At 42.4% G+C, this 22727-nt stretch overlaps 1 protein-coding gene across 1 annotated transcript in view; it reads right to left on the bottom strand.

The window, feature by feature from the left end:
- The window catches only part of HHAT (hedgehog acyltransferase), a 270033-nt gene that overhangs the window by 195222 nt on the left and 52084 nt on the right, over positions 1-22727 (bottom strand). Inside the window, exon 8 of the mRNA XM_025209294.1 lies at positions 10263-10434. Within this exon, the coding sequence (XP_025065079.1) occupies positions 10263-10434 (172 nt within the window). The remainder of the gene's footprint in view (positions 1-10262; positions 10435-22727) is intronic.

Below are 22727 nucleotides of genomic sequence, written 5' to 3'. Positions count from 1 at the left end.
CTGCCCCCTCTGTCCCCCACCCCTCCCCACCACAGATTTACCAGCCGAATGCTGCTCTCCAAGCTGCCAGACTGAGCTCCTGATTGTATGCATGCTACAGCTCCACGCATGCATGCAGCATTTATTGGCAACGTTATGGGCCACATCAGCCAAGAAAAGCTGATTGCCAATAATGTCAATTTTCCTTTTACTGGTGCTGATACAAGATGGACCAATGTATTGGCGCACCTCTGCAGTTTAGCAAATTTTAAGTAGCAACTGGAATGATCCTATAGCACCCTTAATTCTACATCTATACCAATTAAAATATTCTAACCCATGAAGCCTGCTCTGTGGCATGTACCACGGGAAAATACATGGTGCTTACTACCACCTTCTGGTCTCTTCTATTATTTCTACCATAAAAACAAGCATAAATTCCTCACCTAATTTTTAAAATTCTCCCTCTTCAAGAACAACTAGGACTAGCTCTTTCACCTGTCTCTAGTCAAGATGATATGTCACCCCTCTATCCTCCCCCCCATGTGTATTTTGCCACCCTATAGAGTTAAATTAATGTATTTGTTTACATAAAAACATTCATCCCTTTATATTATTTATTCCATTCTCTCCCACTCTCTCCCACTCTCTGGGTGTGGACACACAAATGCTTGGAGCCCTTTCAAAAGTGGAACATTTCAAAAGGGCAGCAGCTGGTACATTCTAATTGTTGCATGTGAACAAACTAAGAATTATTCAAATGCTGCAAAATTGCTCCAAGCTTTAACCCAATATAACTGGCTTTCCAGACAAGATATAAAATATGTCAGTTTTAGGTACTGGGTCAGGCTGCAGGATTAAATATGAGGAGGAACATGAAGAATGTGAGATTCTGATACAAGGGCAGGAATGAAAAAGTACTGTTCAGTTGTATTCTATAAAGATTTTTGTACTGTACTTTTGATTAACAGCAAGAGCACATGGATCCCTTGGTCAGCTTAAAATATAAGTATTATATTTATATCCAGATAGAAAAATAAGATGTAAATAATTTTTTTTAAACAAAAAGGAAAGAACAGCCACATATTTGAATCTGAATGACAAGCCTAAAGAATAAATGTCTGTTTCCCTAGCATAACAAAAAAGAGTCCCCTAGAAATAATGCCCAAAATTCTGCTGCCTAATTAGAACAGCTTCCAGTCAGTGATTCAATCATTCTTCCTTTAAAAGCACAAAATCTAGAGTCCTTCATGCAAAACCCCACTTAGCTTTCCAACTTGTTAAAAGTTTGATGCACATGGATGTAATTTGCTCGTTCTCAGAGAAGTCTCCTGACCATATACTTCTGTAGCTCATTGATCCATAAGGCAGAATACTAGCTGTTTTTCTGCTCACAGGTACAATCATCTGCATTTCTGCTCAGGGACTGTGGCTGCCAGCCGTAAATTAGGAAGTGTAGGTGGAAGAGTAGCATAGAAAAACAGCCAGAAAAAGGCTGCTGTCAAAATCAACAGATAGATTATTGTCTTCTTTAATCATCTGTGCATAGTTTCCAGGGTTATAATCATCACTGTAATTAACCAGAATTTCAAAAGTTGCAAGCACCAGAAATTTAAGATTTCAAAGCTAAATATATCTCACCATTCCTATTTAAATCAAAATATCAATTCAAGATATTTTCTGTGTTGCATTTTGTTTGTCTCATAGAAAGGTTCAATTTCACTGATAAATAGTACACTGACATACTTTTTGCTGAATTTATTATTATTTTGCAGCAGGCAGCTCCACATAGCTGAACAATTCTATGAAAGAGAGAGCAACCAGGTGCTCAGGAAAAATAGGACTGACCACACCAGATTAAACTAGTGCTCTACTTAGTTCCATATTCTGTTCTTAACAGTGACAGGTACAAAATACTTCAAACAGATATGTAAGAAACCCAGGTGTAGGTGATTCTGGAATAATCTCTTTCTAACTCCCATTAATTAAGGTTTGGTTTATGTCTCAAAGCATGAGGGATTAAGCACTTCCAAATTTTTAGTGTTTCTTTAAAATTCTCACTGCTGTATAATCTAGATGCTTTGAGTTGGATGTCCAAACATATTTTAAAACCTCTTTGATATAAAGTTGCCATGAGTTCACAGGACATGAAAATTCTAAGGGGAACTAAATTCTAAATGCATTGCCTTTCATTTGCAGTGCCGCCTTGTTCTTGGACTGTAAGAAATGGTGAATGGAAGTGCCTGATCTACCATCTCTAAACCATTCAGTATTCTGTAAAACTTCATCATGGCGAGAGCTCTTTTTTCCTCCCTTCCCTAAAAGACCCACACCCACTATTTTCACACACTCTCTTCTTGTGAATATTTTTTTATACTTCTTAACATTCTACTAACTGATTTCTGACCCTCCCTACTATTTTTGCTACATCTGCTTACAAATTCTCTTCTCAGCTCCTGATTCTAGTATTTTTAAAGTTTTTTTCTGTTATTTGTAATGGCAGCGCACCTTCGGGTGCTTGCCACTTTAAGGGCTGAGGCAGGCAGCCAGCCAGCAGGTGCCTGATGAGGGTGGCCATTTTCAAACATAGGCCAGCCAGGCAGGGCCAACAGTGGGCAGCTTGTAGCTGAGGGAAGCACCATCCAGCTCCCTCCTGGCATGGAACATCCTGGAGGTAAGGGCAGGAGCTAGGGGGATGGCTTGGAGGCTCCTGATCCTGGGAATGACTTAAAACTGCACCCTGCCAAGCTAGGGAGGCCTGGTGGGGCTCACTGTGGGGGCAAGCCCCCAAGAAGTGCCAGGACCATGAACCTCTCAGTGGAAGGCAGGTAGGGGTGCCATAACCCTGGCCCCCACCATCTGGTGGGTAATGATGCAAGCAGAAGGAGCAAAGGGAGCCAGGTGCATTAGTAATGAGAAACCTGAGCCCAGCAGGGATGTGAGATCCTGGAGGCCCCAGAGCAGGTAGCTTGTGGAGCATAGTGTGAAGGTCTGCTCAGAGTAGGGAGCAATAAAGGGGTGCCTGAAGGACTGAGTGTTGGGGTGCAGAGAAGGGCTGCGAGAGTGGTTTAAAGGATGGCACCAGCGGCGTACTGAGTAGGGCGGCAAAAGCAGCTTGAAGGACAGTCCATGGGCCAACCCCCGAAGTGTGAGCGTGAGAGCAGTTGCCCGGTGAGGGGCTTGGGACAGAATCAGCCCAGGATTTCACACAAGGCTAGACCACGTAGAGTAGGGGAACTCGCAGGAACCGAAAGATTGCGTGGTAGGGCCAGCATGCAAGTAGTGAAGCCTAATGGCCACTCAAGAGGAGCAAGAGCAATGGAGTGTGGCCCAGTAATGGGCAGTATACCAGAGGCCTCCCATGAGAGTGGGGGTTGGAGTGAATGTGAGAATGAATGGAGCCCAACTATGGACTGAGTTTGCTCCAGTCTCAGACTGGGGAGCAATCATAGCTGGGAGCCATGGATAGCACCCCCTAACATCAGGGCAAGGAATGGGCAGCCTCCCACTTAATAAATCAAGTTAACAATCAAGTCATGGCAGCTGAGTCAGGGAAGACTGCCCTAGGCAGGTGGGTGGGCCACTTTGGGATCCGGCCTCAAGCTTGCCCTGTCATATTTGGTTTAATTTCTGTAAATATTATCTCTTCTAATTTCATCATAGTCCTCCAAGTTCTGTTCTTGCATATTAATTTAGTTTAGTCTCCTTTTTATTAACTATGATTTAATTTAAGGCAGTACATATTGGAAAAGATGGGCAATTGAAGCACAAGTTCACTACTTTGCCAGTACCTCGCTAAGGAAAATGACTGGAAAATGCAGGGTATTTACAGCAAGAAATGAAGTTCAAGCACTACAGGAGAGTTTGAAACATTTAAATGTTATTGGAATGAGGGTTATGAAATATTATCCACAGGCTAGGTTAGTATAGGTAAGAGCTCCTTTTGTTGCCAAGCAGATCAGATCACTATTGGCTTTGACAGTGATCAGTATGGAAGATGAGAGAAACAACAAGGCCTATGCACCATCAAGTGAATCTGAAGAAAGTGAGGTGCTTAAATACTAGAAAGGAGTTCTGTTTCCATAAGGCAGCCAGAGTTTACTTTATAACTTGGACAGTGACAAAGAAGGAATCTGACTATTTGACAACATTCCCTAAGTGAATCTCTGGATCAGCTGTACATTAGGACCTGCTAGAAAAGCAAAAACCCAGTTCAAGAAAAGATTAACACTAGTCAGAGTGATCACACTTTTTCACTGTATGAGAACATTCAGGTCTTTAATTTTGGGCTTCAGAATACATCTTACGCATGCAGTTGTCTAAAATAATCACATATCCTTCTAACTATTATTACTTATGGAAACTCACTTAGTCTGGCTCCTGCTACACAGGGGATAACACCTGTGTTGATAGATTACTATTTACTCAAAACTTTAACTTGTGCTGTATTCGGCCACATGTTTCATTGCTCCAAAGCTTCCAACAAACCCTGTAAGAGCAATTTGGTATCATCCCAATTTATACATTTTTTCCATTAAACAACCTAACTAGAATTGATTATAATACACCTTCATACATTTCATATTAAAGTTTAGACACTAAGGAAAGCAGCTATCCAACAGCTGATTCAAGCAAGGTGAAACCTACAACTTTCAATTTGTCCAGGGATTACAGGATATAAAGTTCCAAAATAGGAAACATAAAAGGAAGATTGTGATGCAAACAGCCTAATACATTTTTTGTCATTAATACTCCAGAACAGGAGTCAGCAATATTTTTGCATCGGGGGCCACTTTAACAGGATTTAACAGAGGTTAGCTCCAAGCTTGAATGGCTTCCAACCTGGCCTTACACTGTTGCTGCTGGAGCCGCAGTCACTGCTCCCCATATTAAGTCCCACTGTCACTGCTTCTCCCCACTGCCTGGCAAAGATGTGGGCCCCTGCCAGTCACCCACTGTCCCAAAAACCCCTACTCACAGGCCAGCTAGAATGACTCCATGGGCCAGATCCAACCCACAGACCATGGGTTGCCCACCCCTGCTCTAGAATCAGCAACCATCTATTTCCCTAGTCTCATGACTCAGTTTATCTCTGGCCATGTAAAGACATAACATTTGGGCCAGGAAAAACAGCTTTTTCCCAGCAAGAAAGGCTAGCATACAGGTGTTAAAGGGGTTTTGAGAAGCTCTTCCCTACAAGATGTCAGTTTTTCTAAACAACAACTTCTCTAGAGACAGAATTTTTCTAGCAACTACTATAACACCTGAACACTTTTCTCAGGGTCTCTCAGACCCCCACTATCCCATAGTCCTCTGCTTTTCCTTCCCTCCTTTAAAGGGACTGACTTGCCCTGCCGTAAACTGTCAGGGACCTCTGCAGGGACCCTGTTGCCTTTGACAGTACCAAGATTCTTCAAGCCCTAGTGCTGGCTCCTGCCCTTTGAATAGCAGTGCAGCTCCCACCACTGCTTGACCAATACTAGTGCTCCCTGGTATAAGGTTCCAACAGCAGCACAGCTTTTCACTATTCTTTGAATGGCACTGGGCACACCAGGACTGCTCAGAGGGTGATACAAGGGTGACTGCCAGGGGTGGTGGGGGTGAACAGAGCAGCATTGGGCCCCTCAGGGCATGGACAGCAACCAGTTCTACCCCCTGCCCTGCAAGAATCCCCAGAACAGACTGCTCTTCTCACAGGAGATAAGGCAGCTCTTTACCACTGCCATAGCCCCTAAGGAACAACTGGTTCATCCGCAGGGAGGGGGAGGGGGCGGCAAAAAGCATGCCCCATGCCCTCTGACCTTTGTGGGTAGCTGTTGGCACAGTAGGAAGGCAGGGGCAGCCCCACCTCCCAGGCAGTGGGAGGCTGCCTCTGCCCTGAAGCTACCTCTAGCCGATGCCCACGTTACAGATTTTGAGCTTGAAACTGAACTTATAATTGTTACAGCCTGACCTGACTATCAAGACCTGTATTCTTATTCTTATTATTGCTGCTATGTTATTATTAATTATACCAGTAGCAAAAAAAACAAACATTTGGTTCCATACAAAGGTGAGTAAAGCTTTAAAACCCAAAGAAGGATCAGAGGAAAACAGATGTACAGTCTGCCTGCCATGGGGCAGGGGGAGCAAAGGAGCAGCCCCCTATTGCTCCTTGGTGAGTAACTTAATTGTTCTCCAGCCAGGGGGCTAGAATGCCTGTATATCCCCCATTCTCGCTACATTTATTAGCTCTACAAATTTCCCTAAAATTTACAGTGCTGGAATTGAACACCTGTCCATAGCCTGTGATATAAATACTTTCGTTATTATAAAATGCGAAATAATAAAAGTACACTGGGTTCCCTGAAAGAAACAGTACAAAGGTATGTAAAGCTATAAAAACCTAGAAAAGAATCAGAGGAAAACAGATCTTCTCAATAAAGTTTATAGGCTAAAAAAGGCCACTGTCACATATTTCAAGCTCAAAATGGAACCTATTATTAATGTGTCATAGTCTGACTTCACATTAAGAAGACCTGTATTATTCTTATTAATAGTGGTAACAATAATAACACCACCAAGATCAGACTATCAGAACAAAACCGAATAAAACCATTAAAAAATTAGGCAGACAAGGTTCCTTGGGTGAATTTGATATCTTTTATTAGACCAACCCAAATGGTTGGAGAATAGTTATTAAGCAAGCTTTCGGGTTCAAAAACCCTTCGTCAGGCTAAGGAGGTTTCAGCAGTTGGTGTGTGCTCTTCCTGGATGGAATGAAAAGTAAAGAAGCCAGGGGCTGGGCTGGGCTGGGCTGGGGAGTCAGTTGCCAGGCAGATTGTAGTGTATCAAAAATCCAATGTCTATGTTAGTCCATGATCTCTAGTATCCAGGAGATTGATGAAATGGAGCTCATCGGCTCGTCTCTGGGAAGGGTTGTGTAAGTTTCCCTTAAAGATCAGGACTGAGAGACTGGAGAGAGAGTGGCCCTCCTGTGAGAAATGTGCCCCCACCAGTAACTGGGTATTTCTGTCTTTGATAGATTTCCGGTGTGCGTTCATTCTGGTGCGCAGTTGTTGTTTGGTCTCTCCTACATATCTTCCATCAGGGCATTTGGTGCATTGGATGAGGTATATCACATTTCTGGAGGTGCAGCTGTAAGATCCTGGGATGCTGATGGCTCTGTTGTGGGGTGTAGTAATAGTGGGGGTGGTGGAAATGTGTGGGCAGGTTTTGCATTTCTTGTCCTGGCACGGTCTGGATCTTTTTGGTGTGTTCTGCGCTTGAGGAAGTTTGCTTCTGGTGATGATCTCTCAGTCACTTCCCAGAGACGAGCCTATGAGCTCCATTTCATCAACCTCCTGGATACTAGAGATCATGGACTAAACATAGACATTGGATTTTTGATACATTACAATCTGCCTGGCAACTGACTGCCCAGCCCAGCCCCTGGCTTTTTTACTTTTCGTTCCATCCAGGAAGAGCACACACTAACTGCTGAAACCTCCTTAGCCTGACGAAAGGTTTTTGAACCCGAAAGCTTGCTTAATAACTATTCGGGTTGGTCTAATAAAATATATCAAATTCACCCAAGGAACCTTGTCTGCCTATGTCCTTAGACCAACATGGCTACAACCTAAACCCTTAAAAAATTAGGGACATTTTTCCCTGGACGCACTGCAACGTAAACTCATTGAACTGAATTATTTAACTGCTGGACTTACCTTTGTTAACTACACAGTCACTTGCAATCCCTTCATGAGAGCATACTATCCCCTCTCTTACCATAAACGTAGGCTCTCCATGGCATGGCTGTTTAAAAGCTGACAATCATATTCAAATCAGTTTTATAGTCCGGACTTCTTTGGCAACAGACTTTCATCATCTACCCTTGCATTTTAAGCATTTTCTAATCACCAGCTCAAAATGAGGTTTAGTTATTGGGATGTGACATTGATTGCACTAAATGAATATGTCAGCAACCTATTTTACTGGGCTGCTTCATGGATAGTAATTTTTTTATTTACCATCAAAGGAGGAAAATCTATAAACAGAATTCATTCTTGAATATTTTATCCTTAATTCTGGAGTCTTGCACTTATTATATGGTCAGCATTTAACCTGTTCCATTACATTTCAAGGTTTTTATCATACAAATTCATAAAATATCAGCAGCTAGCTGATTTAACTGACTGAAGAATGTTTTATAGAACAGGAGATCCTAATTAAGAATCTACTTTACAAATCATGAAAGCCTGTGGATGAACAAAGCATGGAGGTGAAGCTCTAGCTTGGTTTCTGGTGGGCATGATGAAGTAGATGTATTAATTCATACATCTCTGCCCTCTTCTGGACATAATGTTTGTTAACCACATAAACTCAAAAATAAGACAAGGGACAGTGTATAATGAAAGGTATTTAGCCTTCTGCTGGGCAGACAACTTAGCTCATGCGTTTTTTAAGTAGTTCCTTTTTACTCATGGAAGTGGTGAGTGTCATCCCTCATTCAGCAAGCAAAAAGTTTACTTTTTCAGAGCCACACAATGGTTTTTCAGAACCACACATTCAGGAATCAAGTGGAGTGCCCCAGGAGTCAGTCCTGGGGCTGGTTTTGTTCAATGTCTTCATTAACGATCTGGAAGATGGGATGGAGTGCACCCTCAGCAAGTTCACAGATGACACGGAGCTAGGGGGTGTAGTAGATATGCTGTCAGGTAGGGCTAGGATTCAGAGTGACCTAGACAAATTGGAGGATTGGGCCAAAAGAAATCTCATGAGGTTCAACAAGGAAAAATGCAAAGTCTTGCACTTAGGATGGAAAAAACCCTAGGCAACGCTAAAGGCTTGGGGCCAAATGGCTAAGCAGCAGCTCTGCAGGAAAAAAAAATGGGGGTTACAGTGGACAATAAGCTGGATACGAGTCAGCAGTGTGCCCTTGTTGCAAAGAAGGTTAACAGCATACTGGGCTGCATTAGTAGGAGTGTTGCCAGCAGAATAAGGGAAGTAATTATTCCCCTCTATTCCGCATTGGTGAAGTCACATCTGGAGTAGTGTCCAGTTTTGGGGCCTCTATTACCGAAAGGATGTAGACAGATTGGAGAGAGTCCAGTGGAGGGCAAAGAAAATGGTTAGGGGCCTGGGGCACATGACTTCTGAGGAGAGGCTGAGAGAACTGGGCTTATTTAGTTTGCAGAAGAGAAGACTGAGGGGGGATTTGACAGCAGCTTTTAACTACCTGAAGGGGGGTTCCAAATGAGATGGAGCTGGACTGTTTTCACTGGTGGCAGATGGCAGAACAAGGAGCAATGGTCTCAAGTTGCAGCAAGGGAAGATTAGGTTGGATATTAGGAAAAACTTTTTCACTAGGAGGGTGGTGAAGCACTGGAACAGGCTACCTAGAGAGGTGGTGGAATCTCCATCCTTGGAGGTTTTTAAGGCCCAGCTCAACAAAGCCCTGGCTGGAATGATCTAGTTGGGGATGGTCCTGCTTTGAGCAGGTGTTTGAACTAGTGATCTCCTGAGGTGTCTTCCAACCCTAATTTTCCATGCTTCTGTGATTCTATGAATCATATAATGATTCTTGTAAGAATAGCATCCCTAAATTCAACTGGCTACAGTCTCTTACATCAGAGGCATAACTAGCATTTTCAGCACCTTGAGCAGAGAAGCTGTCAAGTGGGCAGAGCAAATTCAAGCACATCCTGCACCCTGGAGGCTGCACACTGATACAGGACTATATCCATTTTTATGCTGTTCACATCATCAACCTATATAACCATCTAGAATCAAATGACCAAATATCCATGAGAAATAACAAGACACTAAAAAGGTATGGGGGAAAACTATTTCAAAGCCCAGAAAGTATTTATTAATACTATGATAGCAAAACCCACAGAACTAGAAGGATAAAAGCAGATCATTACCATTGAGCTATCAGGTTTTCATGTTGAATCCCTTCCTCTACTGTTTTTTATATTTTTCTTAGATTGTAAGTAGAAACTATCAAAAAGTAAAGGGAGGGAATATAGAAAAGAAGGGGAAATTTCAGGAATTTGCATATATATTTTTCAATCTTCTTAATTTTTTTAATGTCATCATTACACTGACATTTGAAAATATCCAAATAGTTAAACCTGTGAACAAACAGAACAATTAGAATTGTGAGATTCTTCTGGGAGCCCCTTGTCTTTTTATGTGCCTTATATGTCTAAAAACATTATTTAGTCACTGAGTAGGTACAATAATAATAAATTGTTACCAAACGTATTTAATGTAAGTTTTGTCTTTGTTTTCATACTGACCTAAGGTCCAGTCAGACATAGCTTCCAGATGTGGAGAACTACTGTAGAAGGCATGCATATACATAAGATGAATCATCAGCTCTGCCAGCCACCACCAAAAGAAAATGCGAACCATGCCCAGGATTAAAATGCGAAAATTAGTCTTCAGACAGCAGGCTTCTTGTCTCCTCATCTAAAAGAAGTAATCAAAAGCAGTTACAGTTTTCACAAATGGCCAGAGGTTTTGTTCAAAGAGATTTTTTGGTGCCATTTTCTTAATTTATTCTTACTTCTTGCTGTCATCAAGGGAAGTATGTCAGTGTGGCACTGGGGATTTCTCTGCAGACCCTATTATTAAAGTGATTGTTATTAATCTATTTTTTGGAGACAGAAGTGGAAAAATGTAAGTAGTAAGTGAAAGACGTTTACAATCACTCCCACAGGGCTGTATGCAGCATTTATAGGAATTCAGTTCCATTTTTGTCTGTTGAAGAACTTCACACATGCTTTCAAATGGAAAAAAGGAGCATTTCCCCTCTAGACTTTGTCTGCATTACAGAATTGTATCACTACAACTGGAATATGAGGGATTGCAATTGTGCATGCTGCAGTGGCACCATTTCCACTTAACATGTGTAAGGCAGGGGTCAGCCTCTGGATCTGGCCCACAGAACTGTGGTCTCACCAGTGGGAGGCTCTCCCTGTGCTACAGTCAGCTCCCAGGGGGTCCAGCTGAAAGGGAGCTCTATCTGTGCCACATGGCAGTTGGGAGGCACAGGCTCTGACAGAGGCAAGCTTTCACCAAGACACACTGCGCGTGAGCAGAAGGGGGAAGCAGTGGTTGCAGTTGGGTCCTAACAACTGCCTGCCAACCTAAGCTGGGTCATTACCAGGGATCTGGTTTTTCTGTTTGCTGTGAAAAACAGATAAAAACGCATATTTTCTCCTTTAACAGAGAAAAACATGGATTTAAAAGAGAAAAATACAGGAAACAGTGGGTTTCCCTTTGGAGGTTGGCCAAGTTCCATCCTGCAAGGGGCTGCAGGGAGCAGGAGGAGGACAATCGGAGGCAGGGGGCACCACATGCGTGTGTGCACTCACGTACACGTGGCAGCCAGGCAACACTGGGGAGCAGCTCCTGCAGCTCCCTCCAGGTGGGCACATGCTCCCTGAGATTTCTACACCCACAGTGGGGAATGGGACTGCAGCTGGGCCAGACCAGCTCCAAGCAGGAGCTGCCTCTGTGGCCACGGACACCCGGCAGCAGCAGGGGCACAACTCTGCACCACCACCAACTGCTGCTTCTGTACCTCACCATGCCAGCATGACGCTTCTTCCAGCTCCAGGTCCTGGAGGTGGCTCCTGCCCAGACCAGCCTGGCTGCAGCCCCACACAGCCTCTGTGGGCACAAATATTGAGGAGCATGTGCCTCTCCCACTGCATCACCTGTCCACCCCCACCCACCTTCCCTACATACCCACAGGAATGAGGGGCACTAGCACAGCTGGGGGGGCTGTATGTCAGAATTGAGGGCTCTGGCAGGGCCGGGGTGCTGTTGATTGGGAGTGAAGGGCACCAGCAGGGCTGGGGGCCTAGGAGTCAGGAGTGAGGGGCACCAGCAGGGCCGGGGAGCTGTGGGCTTGAAGTGAGGGGAACCAGGAGGCTGGGGGGTGCTGGGGCTTGTGAGTGAGGGGCAACAGGATGGGCAGGGGCAAGGCACCAGCAATTGAACCTGCATCCTGGTAAGTGAAAGAGTCAGGGTGAGCTCTGATTTTGCATGGTAAAAAACACAAAATCAAATATCACAATGTATAGGTATTTAGACTTTATTTTATTATAGTGATTGTGGCACTGGTAAGCTCCAAATTGCTTTAAAAATGTAAATATATCAATAAAACACTGTGTTCAACTGATACCTATATGTATAGTGGTGTTTCATTTTAATCATGGAAAAACACAGATTTGGGGTGGGGGTTAATCAGAGAATTTATGGGGTTTAAAAAAAAAAAATCTACGATTTATAAACAGAAGAAACCAGGTTCCCTGGTCATTACGCCCCCTCCTGCTCTCCTCCATAAAATATTGCCGACACATAGGGTAATGCACTGAACTAGCTTTTTGATTGCCCAGGGAACATTCTTTGCAAATACTGCAGGATATATTGGTTGACATCTATCGCATAATGCTATGTACTGCTCCGTGAAGCAGATATACAATGCTTGTGGATGTTCATGTATTTGATTTGTTTTAATGGAAGCTTCAAGCGTAAGTGCATGCATGTATAAGCAATGAGCACAGGTTGTATTTCACCCTTCATCCTCACCTTTCCAATTTACATGCCATATCAGAGAGCTGTCAATCCTCCTCCAGACCTGATGCCAGATAAATTCTGAGCCTGGAGGCCTTAAGGTCTTATCATTTTGAACAGCGTCACAATTGAAGTTGCTCAAAGATGGACCAATTCTTCCCCTATCAGAGGAATGCAGGTTCCATTTATTAAGACTTGCCTCTGGCTCTATGAATTGGACCCTAAGCACTTTACCCAGCAAAAAGTGTCTACTAAGAAATAAATAAAAGGAAACTCTCCCAGGTTTCTACTTTTCTCAGCCTGTATCCACCACTGTTGTCCCTCATTCTGATGTCTGTTCACAAACTGCAACACAAGAAAGTAAAAACTGCCATACTGGATTACCAGCAAAAGACATAACCAACCATATAACCTAACTTGAGGAAATTCCTTTAATACAAAATACATGGTCCGTCTAGTGCAAGATCCCCTTCTCTGATAGTGACCAGCACTAGAGGCTTTAAAAGAAGATGCAGGAAACCTATAATAGGTGAATTAATCTGCCCATTAATCTAGAAAACTGACTCACAAAATATACAGCTCTCTTATGAATTTTTAACAATACAATTTCATCATCTTATACATTTTCTTCCCACTAACAAAAGTAAGTAAAATTCACTCCATGAGATAAACAGAAATTCAACATCCTAAAAAAATAGCTACCGGTAATTCCCTTATCATCTCTTGGATTAATTAATTCCAAAGAAAACACCTTGCCTTCAGACTCTGAAAACCCCCCTAGAATTACAACACTGATTGGATACAGCTATTATAATTAAAAAAGAGAGAGAGAAAGGAAATTTACTTTTTAATTTCTTTCCATTAAACTTTAGAGAGAGATTCTCAGCAGATATGTAATATTTTGTTGACTTAATTAAAAGGCATTGTTTCTTTGAAGTATTTACTTAAACAGCCTTTACAGCAGAAGAGAAAACCAACCAGATAGTCTAACTTGAAAAAAATGCTTTAATACAAAATCTAGGGAGCAGAAAGCTTTAAAACATGTTTTTTTCAATTTGCGAGGCAGCTACTAATACAAATATTCATCTGCCTTTCAAAGTAATATTGACACCCTCAGAGAAAGCCAGATCTGAACTGAATGTCTATTGATTTCAAAGGATTTTGGGAACAGGTCATAGATCTTATTAAGCTGTACAAGTTTAGCCCACTGTCCTTGCAAATGCCTTAAAACAAGGGCTGGCAACCTTTGCCATGTCAGGCCACTGTTTGCAACCCAGCCCTCACCATGGGCCACACCTTGCATTCTCTGGCAACCAACAGATGTTGTCAGGGGAAAATAGCTAGGACCCTAGAGATTACTCCCCTGACACAGCAGAGAGAATATACTGAACAGGGCAAGCAATAGGACCCTGGGGATGCCACCTCTACTGCTGTAGCTGGCCCATGGTTCTCAATTTGTTGAGCTGCTGTGGGCTGGATCCAGTGTATTCATGAGCTGAATCTGGCCCATGAGCCATAGGTTGCCTTAAAAGTGGTACATAACATTGTCAAAAAGCACATACCAAAAGAAGGTGTAAAACAACCAGGTGATTCATTCAGACATATTTTGTGCATACAGGTAACCCCCGCTTAGCACTCTTAATTGGTTCCTGAAAAACCAAGCATTAAGTGAAACGAGTGTTAAGAGAAACTGAAAGTTTTTGATGACCCAAGATGGCAACTACAAGTGTTTTTATTGACCCAAGATACCAACCATGGGTGTTACAATGAAACTCACTGAGCGCTAAGTGGAATCAGGTATCAATTTAAAATGAGCGTTATAGCAAAACAGCGCTAAGCAAAACAGCATTAACCAGGGGTTGCCTGTATATTAAATATGCTGTGCGTTAATGTGTATACTCATACACATTATTCAGAAAGTACTTCTAATTCTGGAGGTGCCATTTAAATGCGAATTGTCTTTCACCAGTGAACCAAAGGTGTTGCTCTTGGATGCTGATGCAATTTCTTTGAACTCTGAATCCTATCTCTGATTCCTGGTAATGCAACTTGCATACGAGAAAAGTTCACCATTCCCCATATACCTGGGCTTACCCATGCATATGCTCGTACACATGCTCAACACCACCATGGAGAGGCCTACACAAAAATAAGCTATTTCGGTTTGCTGTGGAAGAAGGAACTGGCTACTGGCTAGGAGTGATCAAGGGGACTACGAAGTAGGCAAGCACAAACCATAAGGTCTAAGACAGCCTTACCAGCAAGATTCCATTTCCATGACTTTATGTAAAACAGTACTGCAAGACAAATTGTGCACTGTACTAAAAATCTGAGCTTTGAGAAATAAACCGTGGGAATGCTATAGATGTCATTAACCAGACTCAAAGCTGACAAAAATAAACTACTGCAGAAAGAGACAAACTATCAGTTACTCTAAGGTCCTATAATTCTAAAAAAGTCCAGGGATGAGATAATTAATTCCAATATTCTCATTCTCTATCAATAGAAAGAAAAAGCCAAATAAAATTTCAACACAGAAAAAGAATGGGATTTTCCATGTCCCAGCCCTGGTGAAATATTTGTAGAAGACAAGATATGGGGAAAGAAAAAAGGATCCTGCCAGATGTTGAAAAATCTCCTGTTTGTACATAATAGACTGGATTAATTGCTCAAGAACAGCTGATTGCTGTGCATGCTTCTTCCTATATTAGAGTCAAGGTCAAGGAGACCAGTGGAAATCTGCTGAGCAAATGGTGATCATGCAAGTTAAAATTGCATGGGAGAAGATTTAAATTTTGCAGTCTGCAAGTTTCCCATGATGCCACCAAATTCTATGACATTAACTCTATTATACACTTTCATATACTTTCACATTACCTCCTCCTCTCTGAAGTGAAACAGAATATAACCTAATGGTGTAGTGGGAAACTTGCACTGCCTTCCAAGACTTGCACTCTACAACTGGTTCAACCAAAGAATATTGCAGCCAACAATCTTCAATTTTCAAATGCCTCCTTTATTATGCCTACTAAAATTTCAAATGATTCTGTCTCCACATGGCAAAAGTCATGCTTACAGGCACCACTATGAATTTTCATGCTCAAAACAAATCATGAGTCTGGAAAATAGACAGAATTCCTGAAATTTGGGGTGGAAGCATAAAGGTTTCAACTGGCTGCACAAGTGTACTTTCAAAATGAGTATTCCCACCTATCTCCACATGCAAAATCCTACATTTTCAGCTAAACTGTAAATGTGGAGGTAATATATAGGAAAATAATGCAACTTCAATTTTGGTTTTGAATTTATAGAAGCTAGCTCATATTTTTTACCTACTAAGATTGCCATGATTTTGCATGTGTTTGTACAGTGCCTAACCACAATGAAGCCTCAGGCCTTGATAGGGCTTGTGAACATTGTTATAATACAAAAATGACTGCTGATATTAATGAAAAGCCACTGTTTCATTTTCGCCTATGAATTATTACAAGATAGTAGCATTATTGCTAAACTCTGGTCCATGGACTTGATCTAGTTTTCATTTTCTACAACTCCCCTTTGCAGCATGCTGAACAGCAACCCTCTTCTCAGCCCTGAGATAAATAAAGCGGTTCTTCAGTTCTCATTCTTCTTTATATTCTATGCACACTGACAAAGCTAGTGAAAGGAATGGACAAATCCATGCAGGGTGGGCCCATGAATGGATATTCAAATGACACAATGGTTAGAGGTGCAACCTCCTAAGTCTCTGAATGCTGGAAGGGAAGAAGGGCAACAGACAGATCAATCTGAATAGGTTCTGAATCTTTCCCTTAGTATCCAGTCCCTGCTACAATGAAATATTGGGATCTTGGGCTAGATGGACCTGTGTTCTGAAACAGCATAGCTCTTCTTAAGCGAATTATCTCCCTCCAAAATTAAGTCCCTTAAGGAAATACACCTCCTTTGCAATATCTGCAACAAGTAAACCAGTATTATCAACTATTTAATAATCTCATCTTTCTTGTTTAACACAGAGACTTTACAGATCCAATCAGATCTACTCATCCATATTACAGAAAGTTGCATCTGATCCTTCTCCAGGTTTTACTCTCTCTCACTGTTCCCATGCCTAAAATGGAAACTAGCTATGATGAGGACAGTTTCACTGAAATGACTAGAATGCTTCTGAGGGTATAAAATAATAAAGACTAAGGAAAAAACTTCCTCTTCATTTAAACCAGTGTTATAAAGGAATCATCTCATTCTTTTGAATTGTCTTTCCCCACTTCCCACTAGTTTTGTTCTGTTCCTAAAAGGGCTTTATAGATGCAAAAATGATTGACTTGATCTCAGTGAAGCCTAGAAGATTACATTTCTCAATGAGCTTAGCAGATGCTTTTGCGGTTCTGACTCATCTCCCTTAATGACATTTTACTGGCAGTGAAACCAAGTTTCTTCAAAGTGCTGAGAAATTCCTTGACTCTGCCCTTTTAATTTATACAGCACCCCTGCTGGGTCAGTCAGCATCTCAACACCTCTGTTTCCTATATCACATGCATGGTGTCTCAATACGAGTGTTCATTTAGTAGCTTGGCCTGAGATATGCAAAGTCACATATGGAATTTTGAAATTTGACTCCTGTTAATTTTAATGGAAAATAAGCATGTCAATAGCTTTGAAAATCTCAATGCCTATTTAGGGACATGCCTTGCCCCTCTCACTGTATTTTTAATGATATTTAAAAGTACAGATACTTCAGATTTTGTTCATTTTGGTCATTATGCATGCTTTTACTAAGGAAACCTTGACTTATACTACGCACCATGAGTAAGTGCAGCTCTTCAAGTTTCTTGAGCTTTTCACGTAAATCTAGTAGTAACTTCTAACTCAGGGGTAAAGAAAATACAACCCGCAAGCCAGATCCAGATCAACTGATTGTATCTGGCCCGTGGCTGCCCCTAAACCAGTCCACAAAGCTGAGCTCCACCCACTCCTGCTTAGGGCAGCCCACGCCATGCTCCCGTTCCAGCTCCAGCCACTTTCCACCCATTCTGCCTATCCAGCATGATGAGCAGCCACCTTTAGGTGGCCAAGTGGGTAGAAGCTCAAGTCCTTCATGCTGGAACAGGAGCCACCACCATGCTGCAGCCAAACACACCTTCACCAGCACCTGCACCTACACCTGCACCACACCCCCAGGCAAGCTCTGCTGCACACAGCCCCAACCCTGGCCAACTTCCAGGACCTAACACATGGGCAGCCCCCACACACAAGACAACACTACCCGCCCTCCCACACACACACACTCCAAACAATATATGAGAGTAAGACTTTATTTGAACTATTATGCAATCACCTCTATATACACTACTCAAAGAAACATAAATCAGGACAAAAATACTTTTGAAAGAAAATTAAAATGTTATAGTAGATTTTTTTGTTTTTAGTATATGATTTATTTTTATCTATAATTTGTTAAAATGATACCTTCTGAAAGATTTTGTGTGTGCAACCCTTGGCAGCTCACCAAACTCATTAAGTGGCCCACCAGTCGAAAGAACTACCCACCCTTGTTCTAGCTGGTTATGCTAACATTCATTTGAACAGATGCAGGCATATTGCTTTCAGTTATAGAGTTGCAAGAGCACAGGGACATTTTTTGGTATTTTATTTCAAACCACACACAAGTCTATAATAGTTTTCTGAGGGTACATGGTGCTCCGCATTTCTATTTGTTATACTGGTGGTACAGGCTATTTGATCAGATTATCTTCCTTTGGGCTATTCAGCAATCATGTATTTCAGAACTGTTATCTATGCATTGTCTGTGTTAAATTATAGACCGTGATAGACAGTGCTCACCACTGGTGTCTTGAAAGTTGCTTATTCTTGATGGAAAACCCCAATAACCCCTCCATATACCTTATCACATATGCAGGAGATGTGTACAGTGGTAACGCAGACCTACCAGCATGTCTTTTCTAAAATGTTAACTGCAAGAAACCTTTGTCTTAGTGACATGCTGGTAGGTCTGTGTTACCACTGTACACATCTCCTGCATGAAGCTACCTTGCAATTATCTGTCCTTCCCAGTAAACTTACCTACCAACCACCTGTGAAGACTAAGGTAGAAATATATACTTGGCAGTGTTTTAAAGTGATTACAGGCTCAAAAATGGTAGCTGTTTGACAGCACTGAAAACTGACGTTTGTATTTACCAAAAAGGCAAATACAGTATGCACAAGTTCTGTGCCTTGTGAGAAGCTTCTATACCCTGCAGACCATTTCTGCTGAGATTGCTAACATGATGGCCACTGGTGCCAACTGTGATGATGCTCTGTTATGTAGGTCCTTATCTTTCAGGAACTGGAGATCAAGCCAGTTCATATAATCCATCAGAAACAGGATACTACCAAGCCAACAGTTAACTTTTGCTTATCCCCACAGAAAATCATCTAAAGCAATTATCTAAAATGTTTATATTCCTAAGTCACCAAATTCAAAGTTGCTGTGTTCACCCCTATGTTTTCCAAAGTCTCAGATATGAGTAAGTATCTAGATTGGCTTTTCCAGTGTTCATCACAGTCTCAGGTTTCATTTCAATTAAAAATTAGTTATGACTTCCAGGAAAAGCTTCAAAAACAGAAAGCAAATGGAACCAATCCAGAGACATCTGCATAAATGTACAGGAAGCCGGAAACTGCAGCTCTTTTGAAGTTTGAACTGCCCATCTACTTAAATGGATACTTACTCATATCCCAGTAACGATAATATAAATGTCAGAATGGTTAACTATTTTCTTACTCATCCCAGTATGTAAGAAAAAAGGAAAGTATCACTAACATTTTCAGCTGTGTTTTTGAAGAAGTCCTCAGAGCGTGGCAAACAAAACAAGGAGTTGCAGGAGATGTATTCATTAAGATGGACAGTCCTTTCATAATAAGTGGCAGTGCTCTAGGGGCACCACTGGTTTCATGTTCTAAATTTTGGGTTTGGCAAGTGTAGTGGGTTATTACTCCTTCAGTCAGGCCCAGGAGCCAGCCAAACTAAACAGAATAACAAACTATTAACAAAATCCCTCCCACACATCTCTCCTATCCAGGACAAGGGCTTCTCCACCATGCTTCAGTTTTGCCTATCTTCTCAGTTTCCCTGCCTCTCCAGTGTCATCTCCCTGCGAGCTTTTAACTTCTTCCAGGGCCAGCCAATCATCCCTGCCAGCTGATTCCTAAGCAGGCAGGCAGGCTATTACCCTCTAGCCCTCTGCAGCTGGGCTGCAGCCTCTGAGCCATGCACCTTGTTACAGCAAGTTATTATTGGGGACCTATCCAAATCAGAGTGGCAGATGAGCAATTCCGTAGACCAACTGCAGCACTGACCACCATTTATGTGGGCTTATCGCACTGCCCCCCACCCCAGCAGCTGATTGGCTGTGGGGCCCAGACAGCCCAGCCCCTCATCTCTGATTGGCCAAGAGGGCTACCTTTCATGCAGCCCCACCGATCGCTGCTGATTGGCAGAGAGGGCTGCCCTTCATCCAGCCCAAGAGGGGCACAAAAGGCAGCCACCTCAGCCAATCAGCAGCTGAGGGAGTAGCTACTATCTTGGCTGCTCCCCTTCATGCTAGCAGCTCCCTCCGGTGGACTGTGAGACTGGGCCACTTACTATTTTTAGTAAGTTTTTTTTTCTAGTGATTCTGTGCAAAATTGCAGAAACTGCCATTTTTCATAGCGTTCATGGAAACTGCCATATTTTGCGGTTTCCACAAAAATCGCAAACTCACAATTTGAGCAGGTTCCTAGTTATTACTATATTCACTCAAATACAAGATGAGGTTTCTTCATTCAAACAGCACGGGGAAAAAGGGTCTTTGTCTTACATATGCATATAAGGAAACCTCATTAAATACTATCTATCATTAAACTACTGCCAAAAACAGCATGTGTTCAGTCATGGAAACCAACTATGAAGTTAATTTAAATGAGCCAACACTAAACATGACTATAAAACACACGGTCCATATGGGGCAAACATACTGATAGGAACCTACCACAAGAATAGGTTAGTGCAACCCTTCTGAATAAGACATATGGTTAGGGGTCTACTTAAATTGTGGTCAGACTCACCAATATTCATAGGTTGGTCATGGCATAAATACCAAATTCCATGGACATTTTGTGGATGTGCTCCAGCAGCCCTATCCCTCAGCATTCACTGGCAGAGAGATCCCAGTGGGAAGGAGGACAAGAGGCCAGCTGCCATCTTGACTGCTGGCTACCCTTTGTGCAGCCCCATCCCTCAGCGCTGATTGGTGAAGAGGCCTCAAGGGGAAGGACAAACAAGGACAGACAGTGGCCCTCTTTTCTTCAGCCCTTTGTGCTGCCCCCCAAGCCAGCACCTTCCTCTCCCAGATGGACTGCAAAGCGGAGCCACAGCAGCCATGAGAACCACTGGCTTCCGCTAGGGAGCCAGCATTTTATTTTTATTTTTGTTGATTTCACAGATAATCCTGGATTTTGCAGTTTCCAAGAAATCAGCAAAACCGCAATTTAAGTAGACCCCTATATACGGTGGTGCCCACTTGAACACAGTTCCCCTCAGCATCAACTCTTTTTTCAAGTCATTGTGAGCCACTATAGTGAATACATTTTGACTTCCTCTTCAATCCCACAGCTGAGCTATCCATTTCTTTCTTATTTCCAATGATTCCTGTTTCCTCATCAGCTGTAAATGTCTGGGAAACATCATCAAATGGGGACACAAACAGTTCACCCAGAATCCCTCTCTCAGCCTATTGCATATGATTGGTGTAGCCCCACCCCACATGAGGTGGAGCCAAACCCGGTTTTGTTGCATCTTATCAACATATAAATTTTTGGAGGATTCTAGGACTTGTGACAAGAACATTCAGTTCCAGTTATGACTGGGGGGGGCTAATTAGCACATGGATCCTTTGTGGAGGGTATCTGGAGTGCACACACATACCAAGCAGTGCAGGGCTTGAAATGCTGTTGATTCTGCTGGGATCTAGCCCAATTAACTATATGATAAACCATGAGCCTTTTGGCTTTGGACTAATATTATGCATAGTTTGTATTCTATACAAGTAGAAAGAATAGTGCTGTTTAAAATTGTGTTTATGGAGTACCTGTGCTAAAACCTCTAGTAGTTTCAAGAAAGTAAAATGCCTCAACTGCACATGAACTAAGCCTATGTGTACTATATACAAACTACTACAGGCATGTTTATTTCATGGTCAGTGTTTTCTAATTTGCCCCACACTTTCATGTGCTCAGGGAAAGCAAGGTCTGACGGTAAGGAAGTGAGGAAGAGACTGCAGAGGGAAGAAGTTGGGGCAAGGCAAGTAGTTCCTTTTCTGCTACACTGGGAAGAGGACAAATTCAAGGCCAACTTCTAATAATTAGATTCTATAACAAATTTATAAATTTTCCATCTACATAATCTAATTATTGGGGGTCATCTTATATTTGAGTAAATATCGTAGCTGCTTTCAAATTGCAGTCAGTGGAAGGGGCTGATTAAGTACTTATATTGATCAAGTGCCAGCTATGATACATTCAAGGCAGCCAAATGAATTGCATAAAAGCACCTGAAGGAACATTTTATCATTATGAGCCTGTCTACCCATGATGATCCTATAAAGTCTCTTTCTATGGCCCCTCTACATGTTAAAAGTTTTGCACAATTAACTGGTTAATTGAATGATTACCTTAAGACCAGCTACATGTGCAAAGTAGTTATCACATGATAAAAAGCTCCAACCAGCTATAAAATTAAGACTTCAAAAATGTGTACTAACTTTGCAGCTGGTTGCTATCAAGCTTTATTTTACATGTGTAGCAGGGTGGCTGGGAGCCTGTCAGCTAACAGGGCTCCTAGTTGCACGGGTGCACCTTTCCCAGAGTGAAACCTCTGAGCCCTGAGGATCACGGCTGTTGTGATCCCCAAGGCTAAGAGGTCCATGAAACCCCAGCCCACACAGGGCTCTCCATCCCGACTGTGCCTCACTTGCAGCTGGGATAAAGAGCGCTGTCAGCTATGAAGGCTCTCAGTCGCAGCTCCCACCCTGGCTGCATGCAGCATAGACCCCAGAGTGAGTCACTGGCACACAAACCCGCATGGGGAGAGGGGAGAGTCCGGGGTCCATGAGCCTGTGACCCAATCTGACCTATGG

This window comes from Alligator sinensis, unplaced genomic scaffold, assembly GCF_000455745.1.
Source record: "Alligator sinensis unplaced genomic scaffold, ASM45574v1 scaffold633_1, whole genome shotgun sequence".
Classification (NCBI taxonomy): domain Eukaryota; kingdom Metazoa; phylum Chordata; order Crocodylia; family Alligatoridae; genus Alligator; species Alligator sinensis.
Note: the sequence above shows the minus strand (reverse complement) of the source record. Positions and strands in the feature narration are given on the sequence as shown.